Below are 20462 nucleotides of genomic sequence, written 5' to 3'. Positions count from 1 at the left end.
CTTGTGGGTCCTTCCAACTCAGAATATTCTGTGATTCTGTGATTTTTTTTTTAATTGGTAAGGAGCACTCTAAATACTGAATATTTTAGTTTAAAATAAATAAATAAATAAACCAAGAGATGCAAGTAAGAATGCAACTTCAAAAGTCACGTCTGCACCTTTCTCTGAAAAGGAGCAATGGCTGTTATCTAAGCCAATGACCCTTTTCAACATGTCTTATTTTCCTAAAGTACCAAAACCTGTATTTTTTATATTTCTTGAAGCTATGTTCTTGAAGCCAAACAGGTGTAAAATTGCTTTGGCTGAGCTGGAAAGTAGAACACACAGTTGAAAGAAATTCCAGAGCCTCCTTCCTTAGAGTGCATCAAGTGGAGGACAGACCACGGTAAAGCCAAGATTTTCCAGGGAAAACAAGGAGGAAGAGTACTGGGGGAAAGTGGGTAGGGAGCAGAGAGAAAGATATGAAAACTGCCGGGTAAAGATTCCTCTGCCCCGGTCTCAGACTACATGGCATCGGCAAGCACCCAGGCACGCTCATGCAAATACAAGACACAAGTCGTGCTGTCTGCCAAACCTCGTCCTCTGACGGGCTGGGCGCCAACGACGCGAAATGCAATCCAATGGCGTCCCGCACCCTCCTCCCAGTAAAGTTATTTTAAAACTTTACGCATAGTGCTCGGTAGCAACAGTGACCAGGGATAAAAGGACAAAGGAGAAGGGCAAGGGAGGGAGCACAGGAACAAGAGTTGGGGTAAACCCTAGCAAAGCTGTTGCAAAACGGCTGCAGCAGCATCAGCGGGGAGACCCGGGACGGGAAGAATGGCTCAGGGTCCGGGAGAGTCTAGGACAGAGTCGGAGCTCCGGAAAAGCACCTTGCGCCGGGCTCGGCGCTGGCTGCTAGGGGGGCCCCGGCCCCGCCGGGCGCTGAGGGCACTACCAGGGCCGCTCTTCCCCGCGGGGGAGCGGAGCGCAGCCCGCACGGGAGGCGAGGCTGCGGCAGCGCCGCAGGAAGTCGGCGCCCGAGGGGGCTGGCACAGGGGCGGCGGTGGGGCGGCCCCGCCCGGCCCGGCCCGCCGTCCGCAGCGGTCGCCCGCCGATAGCCGCCGCCAGCACCCGCAGTGTCGCCGCCGATGGTGCTGCCGGGGTCCTGCTGCCCTCTCCCGGGACTCGTCCCACCGCCCCAGGCAAGGCCCCTCCGCCTGGGAGCACCGCGGCGCTGCCGCCCGTGCCCCCTGCTGCTGTTGTTCCGATCGCTGCTCGGGCTGGGGCTGCTGCAGACCGGCCTGGGCTGCGCCCTGGTGGCTGTGTGCTTCGGGGCGCTGTCGCTGAGCAGCGCCCCGCAGGTGAAGAACGCGTGTCCCCTCTGGGCCGGCTCCTCGGTAAGTGACGGCCGCGGGCCGGGACGCGCCATGCTGGGGTCCGGCCGTGCGTGCTCGGCACCTGCGGGCCTGGCTGTCCCAGGGATGCGTGATCCCGCTCCTCCGCGACCGTTTGGAAACAGCCTCTGGGTAACGGGGTAACGGCCTTTTGCTGGCAGCTTTGTAGGATGTCTGCAGGACCCCAACGGAGTTACAAACGTCGAGACAAGTAAATAGGGGATTTATTTCCTGACGTGCGTTTTTGGAAAAACGAAAAACGTACTCGGGTATTTTGCGGTATCAGACAGGATTTTCAAAAATTGTTGAGTGTGTGTAGATGTTGCATATTTGTGCTTTGTGCCTTTGATCGTAGGCATAATGTGGAGATAAATCAGCAGTGTTCTTGGGGGAAAAAAAAGGATGGACTTAGCACAGCTTTGGAAGGACCACTGAAAGAAGTTATTCCGTATCCTCTTGGGCCCTGCTTTAAACCACTGCTTTATAAATATGGAATGTATACGAGAGTTTATATTGCAGAAGCTTGGCAGCAGTAAGCAGAAATTAGTAAGTGTAGCAGAGTCAGATTGATTGGTCCCAGTGTTTGGGCCCTCCAGCAATCAGAAAGTCACGTACTGGGTTGGACACTCAGCTCCTGCTGCCTCTGTGAACAGTACCAGCTTATCCCTCGCTTTAAACATTTCAATTAAATTGCCATGTTGTTCACCACCTGTAAAACTGCTCTCAGTGCAGTAGTTTGGGGATCAAGTAGTTCCTCTTTATCTGTAAAATGCAGTGCTCATCCTTGAATGTACACAGTCCTTGGTGGGTGAGGGAAATCCAGATGTCTGTATTTGGTATCTCTCTTGTGATCTTTCATCCTTTCTGTTTTGTTTTTTTCTTTTTTTTGATTCCAAATCTAGATTAAAAGAAGTTTATGTAACCAATGGACTTTCTTTGAATTCTGCACATAGAACCATGTTTGTTCTTTTAAAATGCTTTAAAATTACATTTGTAAGATAGAGGTATTCAGTATTTTTAATAATCAAGAAGGATGTTGGTTTTGTTTGGGGTTTTTTAAATTATATTTCTGAAACAATAGTACACTCAGAAAAGTTACTGAAATACTGTTTGGGTGTAAAAATATATGTGAAAATTTTAACACAGGAGCAACCTGGAAAAGCAGATGCCATTAAAAGCTGACTGATGTGTCTGGTTGGGTGCTTTTTGGTTTGGTTTTCTTTTCATTATGGATGCTACATGCTGACTTGTGAGGGGCATGTCAGGAAAATTTTGGGAAGGACTTTCTTTTCTTATCTTTAACAGATGTAATGAAATAAAATTGCTGTCATTAAGGAAAAAAACCTCCATCAGTATTGATGTGCTTTGTTATAAAATCATGTGTCCATTTTGCAGTCAGAGAATTCAAAAAATACTTTGTTATGAAACTGCAGTTATGTATGTGGTTTTGCAACACCAGTGGTGATATCAGTAGGTGTTTTGGCCAAGTCATATATGCATGTTACGCTAGATTAGATTGATCATGTCAAGTAAATGAAGTTACAGAAGGGATTTATTAAAAATACTAGAGGATGACTTCCTGCTTGTTCCAGTCTCTTTTTGGGGTAGGAGCTTGGCTGACTTAGTCATAATGTCCTTCGAGTTAAAAGTATAGCTGCTGAGAAACTTATTTGCCTTTCTTTATAGGGTTCCTGTTCTTCTATGAGACAGTATTTGGGTGTGCTGTTTGTTTCAGTTCTACAGCAATTCTTTATAATTTCTTAATTTTTGGTCCTGTAAGGTAAAGAAAGAATCATAAGGATCAGTTCTGTGATTTAGCAGGTTTGGTCTAAAAACTGCTGTTGCAGAAGGATGTGCTTTTATTTTAACCTTTTTCCTCACACTGATAGTGGCATCCATCTGACTTAATAGCAAAACTTTTCAGGGAGGTAGTGCTGGTGCTCTTTATTGATTTTGGCAGGGTACATGCTCTGGGTGTTAGCTCACCAGAATGGTCAGAAGTCAGCAAAAGGGAAGAACGAAGTAGGCACTTAATGAAGCGCTGAGATGATGATGGAGAGAGGGGAGGAAAAGGACAATTTTTAGATTTGCCTAGCCATGTTGCAGAGAACAAATACTTAATTGGCTGAAAGCAGTTATTTAAGACAAACATGAAGGTTGGAATTGCTGACGTACTACTGGTCCCCATGCATGTTTTCTGGGAGGGAAGAGTAAGAAACGAGCAGATTTAATTTGGTTGTTATTTCGCAGGATGCTCTTAGGAGCAAAGAACTTCATCAGCACGAGCATTCTCTGCTTTAAAGTGCATCTTCGTATCTTCCCAGCATTGCTGTAGTGTTCCAAACTACAGTAATAAAAACAGTGTAAATAGCATTTTGTGAACAGTTCTTTGCTTCTTGGTGATGCTACATTTTTTTATGTTGTAGGCAATCTTATGTGGAATCTTAGGGTTAACAACATGGAAGAGGCCAATGCGGCTTTTGGTAAGTATGGATTGGACTTTATAAGGAAATTATATTAAAAAAGAGCCTAATATAATAGTTGCTGGTAAAAAATAATCACTTCTTTCTTCTTTCAAAAAAGTAATGTCAAGTCTTTCTTTTCAAATTGCAGAATTATAATTATTTAAAGAGAAGTCAAAGACCATGCAAGGCCATATTCATTCCTGCATGGATGAAGTCCCCTGTAAGGGCAAGAGTGGACCATGTCTGGAAGAATTGTTAATGTTATTTAGAGCTAACATTTTGTGGTTTTGTATGTATAAGAAAATGCTGGCTTAGAACATGTAATTTAATTCTCCAGGTTAGAGCAGCTTAAACTGAAATGAAGGAGATGACTTTAAGTCCTAGCTTAGTTGTAGTGTTTTAGTTTTTGGCAATGGGTTTGAGAGCTAATTTAACACCTTACAGCAAGATCCAGTGCTAGTTTCATATACAGTTGACATTGCATTGCTGTGAGAGAAGTAGATTGATGTGCCGAGTGTGTAAACTGTTTCCATTTGTAAGTGAAATCTGAAGCTGTGTAGCTCTTAATGTCTAAGAGTTGGGATTTGAAAAGGAGTTGTGGAGTTGCTTTTGTTTGTGTGTGAGTTTAGGGAGTTTTTCATTTGGTTGGTTGATTTGGGGTTGTTTTTTGTTTATTTGCTTGGAATTTTTTGCCTTACTGTCACTTCTGATGACTTTTTTTCAGGCCAGGGCAGTTTAATTTTTCTGCAGCACTCTTTTAGGATCCGCATGGGTATCAGTGAGGAGTACCAAGGATTAGCTGTGCGAGCTGTGGATAGAATCATAGATTCATCAAGGTTGGAAGGGAGATTTGAGTCTCCCTTCATCAAGTCCAACTGTCATCTGAGCACTGCCCCAAATCCCTAAACTACATCACCCAATGCCAGATCCAGATGCCTCTTGAACACCTCTAGGGATGGTGACTCCACCACCTCTGTGCTGCATCCTATTCCAAAACATGACTACCCTAAGAGCAAAAAAAGCTTTTTCTAGTGTGTAATCTGACTCTCCCTTGTCTCAGCCTGAGGCCATTTCCTCTTGCCCTCTCACTGCAGGCACTGTAGCAGATACAGGCCCCGACTCACCTCAATCTCCTTACAGGGAGCTGCAAAAAGCAATGAGGTCTCCCTGAGCCTCCTCTTTTTGAGGGTAAACAACCCCAGCTCCCCCAGCTGTCCCTCATGAGAGGTGTTCTACAGTCTTTTCAGGAGCCTCGCTGCCCTTCGCTGGACAGGCTCCAGCCCCTCAGTGTCCCTTTTAAAGTGAGGGGCCCAGAACTGAGCACAGACTTGAGGTGAGGCCTCCCCAGTGCCCGGTACCGGGGCACGATCACTGCCCTCGTCCTGCTGGCCACGCCGTTCTAGACACAGGCCAGGATGCCACTGCCCTTCTTGGCCACCTGGGCACACTGCTGGCTCATGTTCAGCTAGCTGTCAACCAGCACCCTTAGCATCCGTTGTTATTTCTCAGTGTGCATTGGTTAATATGGGCAAATTTTTTAGGAGTTTTGTGGATATAGAGAGGAGCCTGCTGCTGTTAGAGACTTCCAATCTGGAAGGACCAAATGTTCATCAAGATAAATGTATGTGCTGTCAATCTCAAACTGCCTAAGGCTTGCACAGTACTCCTGTGTTAATACTGCCTGGGTTCTGTGCCGTTTCTATAGCATGTTGTTGCTCTTTCACTCTTTCACATCCTCCTTTGTATAAACCTTATTTTCCTTTCCTTGTTTTACCTAAATAGAAAACACAAATTCCTCTTGATCCCTTCTTTTATTTCAAATTATGTTTAGGATGGTCACATGCTGAAGGAGATTGCCCTGGGATATTATGCAGCAGGAAAGTTTTTGATGTGAAATTGATAAAAGCTCTGAGCAGCCTGCCATGATTTCATAGCTGACCCTACTTTTGAGCAAGAGATAACACAGGAGTTTTCCTCAGCTCTCTTACAGCCACAGTTATTCTGTGATTATGTAATTCTATGAAACTGTTTGAGTTTTTTCTTACTTGTATGTGTATTCTATGGAGGTTTGATTTTTGATAGCCAGATTAGATCAGCCTTGACACTGGGAAGCATTTCTGGTAAAAGAGCAGTGAAACCCGGGAACAGGCTCCTAGAGATGCGTTTGATGCCCCAAGCTGTTAGTGTTCAAGAGGCATTTTGGACAATGCACTTAATACTGTGCTTTGATTTTTGGTGAGCCCTGAAGTGGTCAGGCAGTTGAACTAGCTGATTGTTGTAGGTCCCTTCCAACTGAAATATTCTATTCTATGTGGAAAAATAAAAATAAATAAACATTACACTCTTCTTGAGGGTAAGGAAATAATGCCTTAAACCAGCTACAGTCTTTCAAGGACAGATTGTTAGTTTCTGTGAGCATATTTATGCTGTGCTAAATATCTATTATGTCTACTCTCTAGTAAATTGAATGTTTTCTCTAGGGAGTTATGAAGATGCACTATTACATGAATTGTAAAAGCAAGCTTCCTAAATGTCTCAGCAATGAGAATTGTTACACAGCCATGACTTAGAATTACAATATTCATAAGCAAGACTAGAAAACACATTCAGAACTAAAACATATCCATTTGTCATTTCTGACTGTCCTCCTCTTACAACTCCTTGTGTAAAGCCTTAGCACTCCCAGTGATGGTTTCTCACTACCTATGTTTGGGTTTTTGTGAAGGGTCAGGCTGTCATGGCTGCCACTTCAATCCAAGGCCTTGGTAATGGAGAAAAGAACCAGACTGTAGTTTTTTGTTTTTTTTTTTTTTTTTCTGTGATGGCAAGATTCTGGTGCTGCTGTTGCTTGCAGAAAGCACAGGACTGCAGTGCTGTGAGAAAGGAGCTGGGGGTGGGCTGTGGTGTTTCAGCCACTCATGTTTTTCCTTGGAGGGGAGAAAGGAAGGGAAACACATTGGTTACAGATGTAGTGTACCTTTAGCAGCGCCATCTGTGAAAAAACAGCAGTGAAGATGGCTGTGATAAGACCTTTTAGTAAATAAAATGGAGAGCCATTTTTGGGTTTTGCCACCCACGCTGTTTAACAGCTCTATTAACAGTTTGGAATGATACTAGATAAATAATATATCTGAGAGAGAGAGTACTGCAAGGCAAAATTAAGTCGTATATTTTGAAGGACATATTTTTGCAAGGAATGCCTAGCCTTGAGTAGTACAGCTGCTGAGAAGTCTGGTTTCAGTCCTTCCTTGGTTTTAGGTGTTTGAGGAATTCTCTTTCCTGGATATTGGTATCAAGTGTCAATCAGTTTTGGAAGTCAGGTTGTAATGCTTGTGCTTTGAAGCTGATTTTTCTTTGAGGTAATGCTGAGTTAACACTGGACTCAATGAACTTGGAAATGTTTATGATCCTATGTTTCTTCTTCCTTAGGACTGTCCAAATGTATTAATGTGGAAAAGGGAACTTACCACCACCTACCCTCCAAGTTACTTGGGTTTTGACTCTGAACTGTTCTGGGATCAATCTTCCTCTGTGTTACCTTCCTCAATGCATAGAATCTTTACTTTCTCTCTGCTCCTAAGCTCCTTCCTTTCACACAGCTTTAAATCTTAGTTTTACCTGAAGGAACTTAAATTCTTTCAGAGAGTACATCAGTTCTCCATTGTTAGTTTGATTGTGTACCTTTTGAGGGCAGTTCCTGTCTTTGACAGGTCATGCTAGCTACTATAGTGTCCGTCCTTTCTTGTATGCCAGATTGGACAGATTTGAGTTTATGTTGCAGTCCCAGGAGTTGTCAGGAGCCGTACATGCTTTGCCGAATGCAGAAGCCCTTAGCTAGTGAAGCATCCTTTCCTTTCAGTAATGCACAAATTAGTTACAAACCTGTAGAGTGCTTTTAAGTGACTCTCTGATTGTGTTTGTTTCTGATTTTGGGGTTTTTTTCACCAACTGAAACAAAGACTTCAAGTTAAGCATCTCTCTGGTGTCTGCTTGGTGCTTGAGTTCTGCTGCTAAAAAGGAGACTTAGCTGTGATCTAATGAAAGGGAAAGGAGTGCCAGTATCCAGCAAGACACTAGCCTGTTGTGCTGTGCAGAGTTTAAGTGCTGCAGCTGCAAGTACTGGGGAGCAGTTTGGTACCTGCAAAATGCATGGGATCAAGAGGTCAACAGAACACATGCAGGCTGGCTGGATATGACTCTTGGCTTTCAGCTCCATCAAGTACTGCATGCTTAATGTTGTTTGCTAGCATGGCAGCTTTTGTGTTCATACCTGACATTGTTTTCATGTAAAGCTTTGAGGGGTTTGACAAAAAAGTCAGAGTTGCGCATCCAGCAGGAGTCATTCAGTCTGGATGCTTCAGATGTTTTACAGTGTGGTCACAGAGGGATTTGAAATTTTTATTTCAAACACTTTCAATTTAAACGTATTAATATTTTTGGTTTATGACAAATATTTACAGATCTTACTTTGAAAACAGAAAAGTTTATGGAATTCAGACTTTATTTATAACCTGGAATTTTTTTTGAAGAATTTATTTGTGATAAACCTTGTATTTAACTGAAAATTTTTATCCAAAGAAAAATATGTTCCAGAAAACTTTAAATAAAGATTTCTTAGGGCTGACTACTGCTATGATATTTGCACTTTGACAGATTTTCATGAATTTAACTAAAATTTAATGTATAGATCAAGATACTTCATCCAGGTAATGTTCTTAAATTTTAGCTCTGCTAGTAACAGTGAACTGTGAACAGAAGCTCCATATCATATCCTTAACCCTGAAAACCAGTCTCTCCCTAGGCATGTGCTTTATGACAAGCAGTCATTTGACTTGTGAGAGCTACTGTAGCAGTATCTTTTTTTCCTCGATTTTAGAACTAAAATAGTTCTGTATTAACCTCTTTGCTCACACTCTAGACTGCAGCATTCAGTCAATGTCGTAATTATGCAAAGGTTTTAAAGTCAGTATAAGCAAATAGAAATACGCTTTTAAGTGTGAGATTATGAAAAGCCATTAAAAGCTTATAGCCATTTATATGCTGCAAAAGCTTTTGTCTCATACGTGGGGTGTTTTAGTGCTGCATTTAAAATACATGACTTTTTAAATTAATTAATTTGTCTTTTCTTGTGGGGCTTTACTGTAGGGCTTTACTTTTTACTGTGACCTTTGTTCACAGTTGTATTGTGGGTTTCCATATGGTGCAATGAATAGCCCTCACAACTGACAGAAATCGAATAAGATCCTATGAGTTTTAATTATTGCTATTGCTGCTGTGCATGTGGACAATTAATAGACGGATGTACTCTTTTCTACAGAATGTTTATAAAGAATATACATAGGCTGTAAACTGATATAAGAGTTGCTGAAAGAGCTGGTTTTTCTTTCATTTAAGTGCCTGCTTGAGCATCAGTCCTGCACGTGCATGTTCAAGTGGAAGCAGTTCCTCTCTGGCATTAGATACTTGCTTCAATGGCAGCAACAGCAGCAGGACAAAAAGGAGCTTCCCCATGCAGAATGTCTCAGAGCTTTACTATGCGAATTTATTCTTCCTTTGAGTCCTCAAAAGGCATTATGATACTTTTTTACCTGAAAAAAAGATCATACATGCAAGACCTTAGCAAATATTAATAGAATACACTTCACTTTCATGTAGTTTAATTCGTATGAAGGTTCCTCACAGCTTTCTGCAGCTGCTCACAGTCCGTGTGTACCTAATGCTCTGAAAATGAAGCTGTGAGCCAAATAAGGCCATAGTTTGAGTTGTTTCCGTTTTTATAACTGCAGTCATGACCATCTGTTTTGGTTTTTGAAATACCATGTTTGCCTTTCTCTTATTTTTTTTCTAAACTGAGAAGAACTTCTCTCCTCTGGGTAGGATCTTCTGTCATTGGGATAAAGTGTAACCCCTGTTTTTATTTGCAGGTGAGTAGATGTTTAAATTTGCATCTGCAGAAGAATATAAGTAATTAAATAAGCTGACAGAGTACAAGTTAGATTGGACAGTGAGTGACTGAATAGGTGGGCACAGAGGGCTGTGATCAGTGGTGAAAGCTGAGCCAGCCAAGGACCAGGGGTGAGCCTGAGGGGTGGAAGCTGAGGTGCCAGTACCACTGAAGTGAGTGCTCTGCACAGTGGTTCTGAGTGCACTCTCAGCGCAGGCAATGCCAAAGTGGAGGAATGGCTGATACACTAAATATTGCCATTCGGAATGACCTGGTCCGGCTGAAGATTGTGTCTCTTGAAGTTCAGCAATGGGGATTGCAAAGTCCTGCCTGCACAGGGAAATTATGCTATCACACAGTAGGGAACAACATGGTGGAAAGCAGCTCTGCAAAGAAAAACCTGGGGATCCTGGTGGACAACAAGCTGTCCATGAGACAGCAAAGTGCTCTTGTGGCAGAGAAGTCTACTGGTGTCCTAGGCTGGATTAGGCAGAGACTTACCAACAGTTCAAGGGATGTGATCCTTCAAACGCCTGGAGAGGTGTGAAAGCTGTGGCTGTTCAGCCTGGAGAAGAGGAGGCTCAGTGAAAATCTCCTGCATCTCCATTAATAGCTCATGGGAAGGAACAAAGAATAGTGAGCTGAACCTTTCTCAGTAGTGCTTACCACCCAGAGAAGAGGCCGTGAGCAGAACTGAGAAAATGGGAAACTCATCTGAACATGGAAGACAACTTTTTTGCTGTTATGATGGTTAAAAATTGGTGTAGGTTACATGTAGAGATAGTCAAAACTAACTGGGCATTACATTCAACAGCTTGCTGTAGGTCATAGAATCATGGAATGTTCTGGGTTGGAAGGGATCTTGGGGTTCCTGGTCCCTTGTTGTGACACCTACTTGAACAGGAGATTAGATTTAAATGGTCTCAAGAGGTCCCTTACAATCTCAGTTATTGTGTAAAAATGCTGACCAGTGATGAAGCAGAAAGAAAAAAGGTTTTTTCTCTTGATGGTCAATTACAATGTCTTGTCCACTGTCAGGATGTGTGGTAGAGAATTTTGTGGTTATGGTTCAGATCATGGTAGTATTTTAGATTGAATATAGAGGAATTATTCTTATCTTCTGCTCATTTGGCAGGATTTTCTGAATATTGGATTATTCAGTCAAAAATACACTATGTCTATAATAAAAACCAGATCAAGATTATATTGGCGTATGGTAGAATTTATTAGAACATAAATGCAGAAAATACAATCCTTGCATATTTATGATAATGCTCCTTCTCTTCCTCTTTGTTCTTTTATTTCTGACATTCCTTTAGAAAAAATATTAATGATTTTGTTTGTTTTTCAAAATTTTTGATTGGAAGTCTTGATTTTAACTGTAACTTTTTATATAGCTATAGACATAATTGTTTCCATTGCAGCTTCTGTACCACAGGAGACAACTTAAATGTGAGTTTGCTAGCTTGTTTTTTTTTTTAAATCTTTCTTTACTTTGGCTACATAACTTCTTTTCTCCATTTGTCATCAGCTGAAAAAGGACAAATACACCTCTTATTTTTCTTAATATAATTTAATGAGATTTGTGCTATAAATATGTTTTATGTTGAAACAGCTTCTATTTTACTTACAGTACTGGCTAATTCCTAATTATTGGTGCCCTGTGTAGAACCCAGTTGAAAAGTTTTCTTTATATGAAATACCTGTGTGTACCAATTTTTTTTCTCAAAGTAGTTTTTTGTTAGAAGAGTAACTAAGATAATTTAGGTAAAAGCATAAGGTATGGGTTTCATTCATTTGCATGCTGAGCATAGTGTAATTTTTAAAAAATCATTAGATTCTGTGTTTGTATGGAAAAAAAATGACACTCAGAGTGCTTTCTAGAACTAAACCCCTCTTATCTGTGGCTTTGTGATTAGTACAAAGCTAGAACAACATACTCTTCCTCTTAATAATTTATAAATTATTTTGTTTTTAATATGTCTAACACAAAGTAATCCCAGTCCTCTACAGAGATTCACTGATAGCTACATCAATTATTGTTTTCTTTGGGGTTAAAATCTGCCTTACCAGGATAATGTCATGGTCAAACTAGTAATGACTAGTAATGTTGTAATTGAGGAATTTAGCTTGCATGGTAATGCTCTTTGGGTCTTGTCCATTCATTGGGGATTATCTCCCTGAATCTCAAAAAATGGGGACATAATTTGTGCAACAGCTGTTACCTCTTTCTGCTTCAGATTCCAGGTAGCTAACCATGGTACATCAGATAAATTTATTTGGAAGGCCACAGTGTTCTTTGCATGTTTAGGAAGTCCTTGTTACTGGATCTTCTGTAAAGCTGTCTGGAGCAGGACTGAACTCATGTCCCTCATAGTGTCCTTCTCTTCCTCTGTTTTTTGTGATGTCCTACTTTTTTAATTTGGACAATTTTGCTACAAAGAAACCTGGGTGAGCAGATTGTTATTAAAAAGGATGCTTTAGGACATTAAGCATCTGATACTTGCTTTGTGGGATTGAATGCTTAAATAGGAATCTTACTTTAATTTGTCTCTAAAGTAGTAGTCTTACCCATAGTAGTTTTTCTTGAAGTACAGGATATTTTTGCCTGTATGAATAGGGACAGGGATGGTTCTTTTGTATGTCCAAAATCCATATCCAAAGTCATGTAAGCATATATTGTAAGGGCATAGGGGAAAGCAACACATCATTTATTCCACTGCTTCTGCTTGTCCTTTCTTCATGTATTTATTGCTCTTGCCGTTGCTCGATTTCTGGTGGTTTATAAATCTGAAAGTATTATCTGATGTACTAATATTCTAGTTTTAGTAGCCAGGAGGAAATAAAATCATGCGGCTCAAGTCTCTAAAGTGTTTCCATCCTTATTGTGCTGGGACAGATATTTTTCATATATTTGTGCTGCAGAATAATTCTGGAAGTGTGCGGAGTAAATGTTGGCTTAAGATGTTTCTTCCTCTTCAGGTTTCTTTACTGTTCTGAATGTGTTGAAAGTTAAACTTGGTGGAAGAGTATGACACACAGTGGAAGTTACACTCCAGCAAAACCTTTAATTGCTTGTACTATTACTACTGACATTTTCAATAGTCGCGTAACTAGTCCAGAATAAGGAGAGAGAAGACAAAGAATTTTAGGAATGGGTTAAGACACCTTGGGGCACTGAAGTCATGGGCAGTTTTGAAAAAGCAGAGATTAATTCCCAGCTCCAGTTTGTGAATGGGATTTGCTCTGTAATAGGTTCATTGAGTTAGGTTTCTGTGCCCACTGCAATTAACTTTGTTTTGGTGTTCCAGGTTAACCTTTTTGTTCTGCTGTCTATGATCAGTTTTATGCTGAACGTGACTGGATTAATACTAGGATGTCAAGGCATTCAGTTTGTGTCCGGGGTACCCAGATGCGATTTGGTGAGCACGCATACTGATTTACACGGATTTCTTCTCATAATGGCATATTAGCTTGCTGTGCTGAGATCACAAAATGTCCTGATGTATAGAGTTGCAAGTAATTAAAGGACTAGCACAAGGGATTTTTGTAGTAATGTAAAAATTATGACCCATTGAAAAAAGCCTCTGTGTGGGTAATGGTGAGCTACCTGCAAAATGCTCAGTCCATTGTAATCTGTGGATGGATTATTCTTCTTGCTTTGCCTCACCTGGGAAGGACCATTCTGTGATACCTTACAGCAGCAGCTGTGAGAAAAAAACAATAAGATAGATGAAATCATTGTAGCTTTTCAGAACACTTCACTTGAGGAAGATGCAGTCTGTACAAGGCAGGACAGAATGTAAAAGTTTTTTCTCAAGTGATTGTGATGAGAAATAGAAGAATTACTATTGATGAGCTGGAAACTGTGGAATAATTGAAATTTAAGGATGCAGTATATAGTCACTTGTTGATGAAGATGATTGTTTGTAAAAGCTTGAAGGACTTTGTGGGTTAATGGAACAGATCCTTGAATATCTATTTTCATTCGTTTATTCTTTCAAGAAAGCTATTATTGGTTCCTTGACATGCCCGTAGATATATTGCAGTGAGAGTCCAAGATTATAAACCCATGGGAATCTAGATTCATCCAGTATCACTGTACCAAAGCCATCATGAAAATTAATAATGATATTCCAAATGAGGTGGTCAAATATTGCAGGAGTTTCTGAGTTGTCTGTAGCTGGAAATACAGGGTACAGCAAAATGACATCCCTGATATCATCAATTATTTTGTAGGGTGGCTTGTGTAGGTGGAAGAGTGTCAACATTGTGACTCCAGAGGTTGAAAGTTAAAACCACAATTATTTCTAGATATGGAAGCATTGAATTTCTACTTTGAAAACTAAGATGATAAGATTAATTTGAAAGTGAAAGTTACAAAAAACAGTGGTGTACAGATATGGCTATTAATGATTTGACTGGGTTGAAATGATAGTTGTGGGTTTCATTCCATCTATAGAAATGGAAGATATATTCTTGAACCATAGAAAATGTGTACAGTTCATATAGAGTGGTTTACACAGCAGTCAGAGAAATAATTTCCAGGCTGTTATGCATTGGAAAGAGCATAGGTAATAAAATTGCTTAGTAATCAGTGCAGCTTTGATTACAACTAGGTTGTATTTAAATGTGTTAATGCATTACCCATAATGCTTCTCTCAAATAAGAAGTGTATAGTACAGCTTTATAATGCAGGAATCATTGGCATACCGAACTGTTCAATTATATGACACTGTATTTCCAGTCTGCTTTGTGGTCATGGGCTTAGTTTAAGACAATAAGTTCTATATTTTGCAGGTAAAAATATTGCATAAAACAATTAAAAAGTAGAAATTTGTTTCTTAAAGATGGATATGGATGAAAATAAGACTTGTTTTTGCTGTGAAGAACTTCATCCCACTACCTGCACAGAAGCAAAGGCTGTACTGAAGCTATACCATGTGAAGTCATGCAGTGCTGCTCACCTTCTTCTCAAGGTACCCTGCACACCCATCAATAGTACTGCTTTTCGAATGTCAGTGCTCATGCAGCAGTGCAGAGCTGAAGTGTTTACTGGGAAAAACTCTTGTCATTTTTCTGGTCTTCCACAATGGTCAGAAGCTCTTTATGGTGCTGTAACATGGCGGTTGGGGAGGGTTTCATGTCCGGGTTTTGACCAGCCCATTGCTGAGCCAATAAGCAGTTCTTGCCTGTTTTTTTGTGTTTAATTCAACCAAAACTGCTGTTGAATCCAGACAAGATTACAGGGGTAAATGAGATCTAAATTTTAGTTAATGATTTGATGCCTTTGTTAGTCTTTTGCACTGCTCAGCCTTTTGTGGCTTACAAACTGCTAAAATAAAGCTCCCAACCAACACCATCTTCAAATATCAAAAGGCTTTGACATTTCTTTAATGGTGATCATCTTGAATCTGTATTTCCCACAGAGGAGTTATGAGGAAGGTTATAATTCTTGGATGAGTAGATGGATAAATCACATCTGAGCTATATTAAACCCTTCTGGATCTCTCTGTCAGGTCAATAAATAGCGTAAAACAAGTTTTTGCAAATTACTCCAGTCTTGAAGATTGTGCTGAAGACTTCATCCCATACATTTCTTAGAAGTAATTGCCATGATCATCCCTGTGTTTTCTCTATTTGTTTTAGTTTTGTATTATCATTTATTTTTATTATTATTATTTTGACATTTACAAATACCATGATTTAATTTTTTTTTAATTTCAATAATCTTCATGTTCTTCAGAAGGTTCTCTTAGCTCTTAGTGCCCTGAATGCACTCACTGCCGCAGTTTGCTTCACAGCAGCTGCCCTGCATTACTTACTGACACTGGCATCCAGAAGATCCTGCACAGTAAGTGAGCACCAGGCATTGCCTGCCATGGACAGTGGTACAAACAGTATTAACAGATTATACTGTTGAGCCGTATTTATAGCTCAGAAGGGTTTTAACACAAGTTTCGTTTGAATAGGATGAATGTGAGATTGAAGGTGAAGATCGCAATTTGGATCCGGATGACTTTGTCCCACCTGTCCCACCTCCCTCCTATTTTGCAACTTTTAATGCTTGTACTCCACAATGTCACAGGTAAAACTGTACACTCCCTTTTTTTTAGTGTCTTTTGAAACACTGCCTAATCTTTTTATTTAAGGCTGTTTTCTCTGGTGAAAAAGGTTTGTGATTTTAGGGGCATTAAAAAAAAGAAGAAGAAAAAATCCATTGGTTTGGAGAAAGCATAAATACAGTGTGGGTAAGGGGGTAAAATTTTGTGGTTTTGAGTTAAGATTCTCTAGGAACTGTTTCTGGGTGAGAGAAATACTACTGCTTGACGCAGCTGAAGACTTACACGATGCTGTGAAGAGCAGGTGAGGGCAGCAGTGGGAAGCCAGACACAACCACTTGGCAAGCCAGAGACCCTGAATGGTGTTCCCCCCATGACCTGAGTCATTTTCCTTCTCCCTCTTGAGCTTTTAGGGCTGACTGAAGGGTGTGCTTTCACTGCACTGCATGGAAAAGTAATCCCTTACCCTGCAGATACTTATTGGCTCTTAAAAGTTGCAGGTTGGCTTTACTAGTTTATGACTCAGGTGGGGCTGTGTTGGAGTCCTGTATGCTGAGAATTTTCAACTTTCTGTGCTTAAAGGCACAGACCCACAAGAGACCACTGCATTTGACCTGAGGCTGTGAAGAAGGCTTCTAAAATTCATTGATAGTACTGGGATTACGGGTGTGTAGTTGGTTAGAAGTGTGTAATATCACGAGGTGGAAAACTTAGAGTTTGGCAATTTAGAATATGGAAATAAATATGAAGCAAGATGGAGGTTTTAGGGTGGAGACAGGTGGTTCTTCTTTACCACCTTCTTCCTTCTTCTTCATGGGTTTGGGTGATGTTTTGTAATTGGGCAGAAAAGTCTGCACTGCAGGCTTCCAGGGATCAGTTATTGGGTTAAAAGGGAAAATAATCTAGGTATCTGTTCTTAATTGGGTACTTCAGTTCTAAAAGACCTTGTAACAAGAAATTGTTAGCAATTTTGTGCTTTTTAATGAAAAGCTGCCAAACTCACAGTAGTGAGACTGTTTTACTGATAAGAAATAATAAATAACTGAGTCCAAGCATGAACTACCATCTCAAGTGCCTTCAGGGCTGCATTATTCTGTTCTGGACATACAATATTTATACAAAAAGTATTATGATGCTCAAGGAGACTGTATTACTCTTGTTCAAAATTACTCCTTTTTGCAGTGAGCAGGAGTGTTTAGTTTATTTCACTGTTTCATCAGGAATAGCATGCATGACTTTCAAGATTATATATTCCTGGCAGAGGTAATTACAGATTTTGAGATTGCCTAGAAAATTATAACATGGCAAAACAGTAGGATTTAGAATGAACAGGTCCTCTGAAACATCAGAGACTTAATTTGAATTCAAAATACTACTGAAATCCTCTATTTAAGTCTTGGTTCAAGCAGCTTATGAGAACAGAGTGGAATGTATAATGATCTCTTTGTAAGAATAATTATTTATGCTTTTCAGAGTTCTCCTGCTTTAAAAAGGACCAGTTGTTCTTTGTCTAGCATGTCATGTCATTCTGGATGGTTATCTCTTTCCCAGCAGCAGTGTGTGTGTGTGTGTGTGTGTGTGTATTAATTCATTCATTCATTCATTCACTTAATTTGGTGGTTTTGGGCACAAAAGAAGGAGGGTCTTCTGAACAGTATTTAAGGCTTCTGTGGTCTAAAATTGAGTAGCTACCTCGCTTGTGACTGTGTTAAAACTGGTTGATAGTAACACTGAAGTGTTGATGACATCTTTCTGAGGTCAGGCTACTTGTTTTAGGGTGTTCTGGGTAGTTACACAAGAGTGCAGAATTTAAAGCAACAGACAGGCTTTATTTCTGTTTTTGGAAGATGAGTAATTATGACTCAGCCCAGGCTGAATCCTGCAAGAGTGGCTGAGATGGGACGTGGCCATTTCTCAGTCAGCCTTCTCACATTTCTTCCTCCCAGATTGTACCCTGACCTCCTTTTAGCACCTGTGCCCTGGCTTTCTGTGCTGAGCTTCCTGGTCCCTGCATCCCAAACCTTTGTGTGCAAGGAGGGTGTGACAGGAACCACATTCTGGGAGGTGAGCTCCATCTGCAAGCTCCAAGACAGATATATCCCCTGAAAAGGGAAACACTACAGTCATCAAAATTTGTGCCAAGGACATGTTTGGAATGGGCAGGCCTTCTCTGCCACCCTTTAAATTGAAACGTCAGGGGTCCAGCTGTCAAAGACAATTGGTTTGCTCACTTGTTCATGGGAAACTTTTACATTTGTCGTATTTAATGGCAAAAAACAAACTAGCCTTTCAAGTGTCTGGTCAATTCCTACCTCTATTCTTGTTATTTCATACATTAAAAAATAGCAATTACATTAGTTTTCAGGGTTGGCACAACATAAACAGTGAGAGCTGAGTTTCCAGGTGAAAATCAAAATGTGAAGATTGACAGAAGTTGGCCTTTGATCCTTGTAGGTCCCTTCCAACTCAGGATATTCTGTGATTCTATTATAGTGTCACAAGACATGTAAATTTAAGGGAAGAGGTGATGTATGTTGGGCAGCAAGGCCTAGAAATCTACCTCAGTTCAGTTTAAAGTACTGTTTGGGTACCTCCTGGAAATTACTTTTATAATTAAGGGACTCCAGGGAATGCTTTTCTAGTTGAATAATCTGTAGTAAGTTTTACCATAATTGTTGGACATAGCATTAATTTTCAAGGTATGACTGAGCTGGGTAGGTCAGATCAGGCCTGTTTAAAAACAAAACTAAGATTCAAAATGTATATAACTTTGTGGCTTGTATTGAATGTAAATTCAGCATGAACATACTAGGAAAATGTGAGGAAGTAATGTCGATGGAGAATCTGTCTCCATCATACTCCAGAATTATTCTGAAGCCTTTTGGAACAGATTAAGTAGATTGTAGTTAAAAACTATTTTAGCCTATTTTGTTTTCCCCATTTTTAAGATTAAAGAAGATAATAGCCAGCTGTCAAAATACCTACTTTCCTAAGATTTCTCTGTGCATTACGTCCATTTGCCTTCACAGGAGCCTTTCATAAGAGGGCTTCCAGCTTCTCATTTTGAAAGTTTTATTCTTTTCCTCTCTGTGCAAGTGGTCTTGTATAGGTATTTCTGTCATTCTGTCCTTTCTAATGAGCTTTCAAGAAAAAAATTTTCACAGTCACCTTTGTTCCCTCCAGCCAATGTCCAGAGAAGCCCTAAATTCTGGGAAGAAGGGCTTGCTTTGTAGAGAGTAGCACCCACTAGTGATGGTGAATGAAACCTGACCAAAGTTCTGAGAGCAAAATATGGGTTTCTGTGTGTTTATGAAGGTTCCTGCTCAGCACCAAATCAGCAACTAAAAATTTAAAAAAAAAAAAAAAAAAAAAAAAAGAAAAAAGAGAAGAGCTGAGATGCTTTGGATCACAGACTTCTCTGAGGATTGTGTTGGGAACATCTTCTTGCCAGCTCTGCTGTTGACCACCACACTTTGTTACAGTGTTCCTGGAGCAATGTAAATGTATGTTTATAAAAATAAAGGTTTCTCCAGGCACTGTTCTGTTTTCTTCCTTCTCAGAGCTACCTCCTAAGAGAAGGATGTTGAAGTAGAAGGTCTTTGGGATTTCTCCTGTGGTAAAGGTTTCAGAGAGCTCTTTGGAAACTGAGGAGCAAGGTTAGCCATGAGGTGCATTTGCCTCATACAAGCCTTTGGAATTGGTCAACTGTCTCCGTCTCTATCTGGGAGCCTTCTCAGCAAACCCCGGCTGGCCCGGGCCGGAACACAGCGGGGGGGCAACCCCCAAAGCGGACCGACAGCGGGGGGACACTCTCTCGTGCCTGGGCGTGCTGCTGGCTGTTAGGCTATTTGCCTTTGCAGCAGAGAGAATTCTGGAGACAGCGGTAGAAGATAAAAGGCCGACTCTCAGCAGGAGGCCAAACCAAGGTTTATTCAGAGCCCCAGAGGGACCCTGGTTGCCTCAGGGCGGGGGCCTCTAGCTCAGAGCCCCGAGGGAAATGCGGAGGCTACATTTAAAGATGGGAGGGAACGGAAGGTATATACATTGCTTGACCAATAAAGATCCCCCAGGCATCAGGCCATGGGGAATGGACATTTGAGATAACATAGAGGACAGTAGTTGAGGGGCTGACCTTTGGCCCCTAGCAAATCACCCAATGACTTTGTCCGAAAGTTCTGGATATAGGGGATGGGATACCAAGTGATTGACAGGGAAACTAGGGAGGGGGGTTTGGGGATGATCTCAGCAAAAGGAAATGCCTAGATAGGCAAAAGGGAAGGGGCACACTCTGGGATAAACGTTTGGGAACAATAAGGGAATATAAAATCATGCAATTACAAAGTATTACAAAATATAAATGCACAATACTACAGTCAACCATAATATTGTTGCATCATCACAAAAACAGCCTTTAGTTTGAATTTGGCTTTTTCTGTGCAGCTGTATCTGAACATAAAGCACCAGGTCAGAAGTATCTTGAATTTAGGTTATAAGTGAGAACTCAGTGGTTCACAAAACTCAGAGCTAGGCTGTCACATTTTGAGTGACAGCCTGTACTTTAATATTTTGTAACAAAACGGAATCTCTGAAGTAAAACTGGAATGGGTTCCTCAAC

At 40.7% G+C, this 20462-nt stretch overlaps 1 protein-coding gene across 3 annotated transcripts in view; it reads left to right on the top strand.

Annotated features, from left to right (window-relative positions):
• Positions 1 to 706: 706 nt before the first annotated feature.
• Positions 707 to 20462, top strand: part of FAM189A2 (family with sequence similarity 189 member A2) — a 30967-nt gene continuing 11211 nt past the window's right edge. For 2 of the 3 annotated variants that reach the window (XM_038123361.1, XM_038123359.1), the window contains exons 1-6: positions 707 to 1379; positions 3803 to 3859; positions 13097 to 13207; positions 14636 to 14764; positions 15532 to 15639; positions 15758 to 15873. In XM_038123361.1, coding sequence (XP_037979289.1) covers positions 1131 to 1379; positions 3803 to 3859; positions 13097 to 13207; positions 14636 to 14764; positions 15532 to 15639; positions 15758 to 15873 — 770 coding nt within the window. In that variant the 5' untranslated portion in view covers positions 707 to 1130. The remainder of the gene's footprint in view (positions 1380 to 3802; positions 3860 to 13096; positions 13208 to 14635; positions 14765 to 15531; positions 15640 to 15757; positions 15874 to 20462) is intronic. The other variant, XM_038123360.1, reaches the window with a different exon arrangement.

This window comes from Motacilla alba, chromosome Z (assembly GCF_015832195.1).
Source record: "Motacilla alba alba isolate MOTALB_02 chromosome Z, Motacilla_alba_V1.0_pri, whole genome shotgun sequence".
In the NCBI taxonomy this organism is placed as follows: Eukaryota; Metazoa; Chordata; class Aves; order Passeriformes; family Motacillidae; genus Motacilla; species Motacilla alba.
Note: the sequence above shows the minus strand (reverse complement) of the source record. Positions and strands in the feature narration are given on the sequence as shown.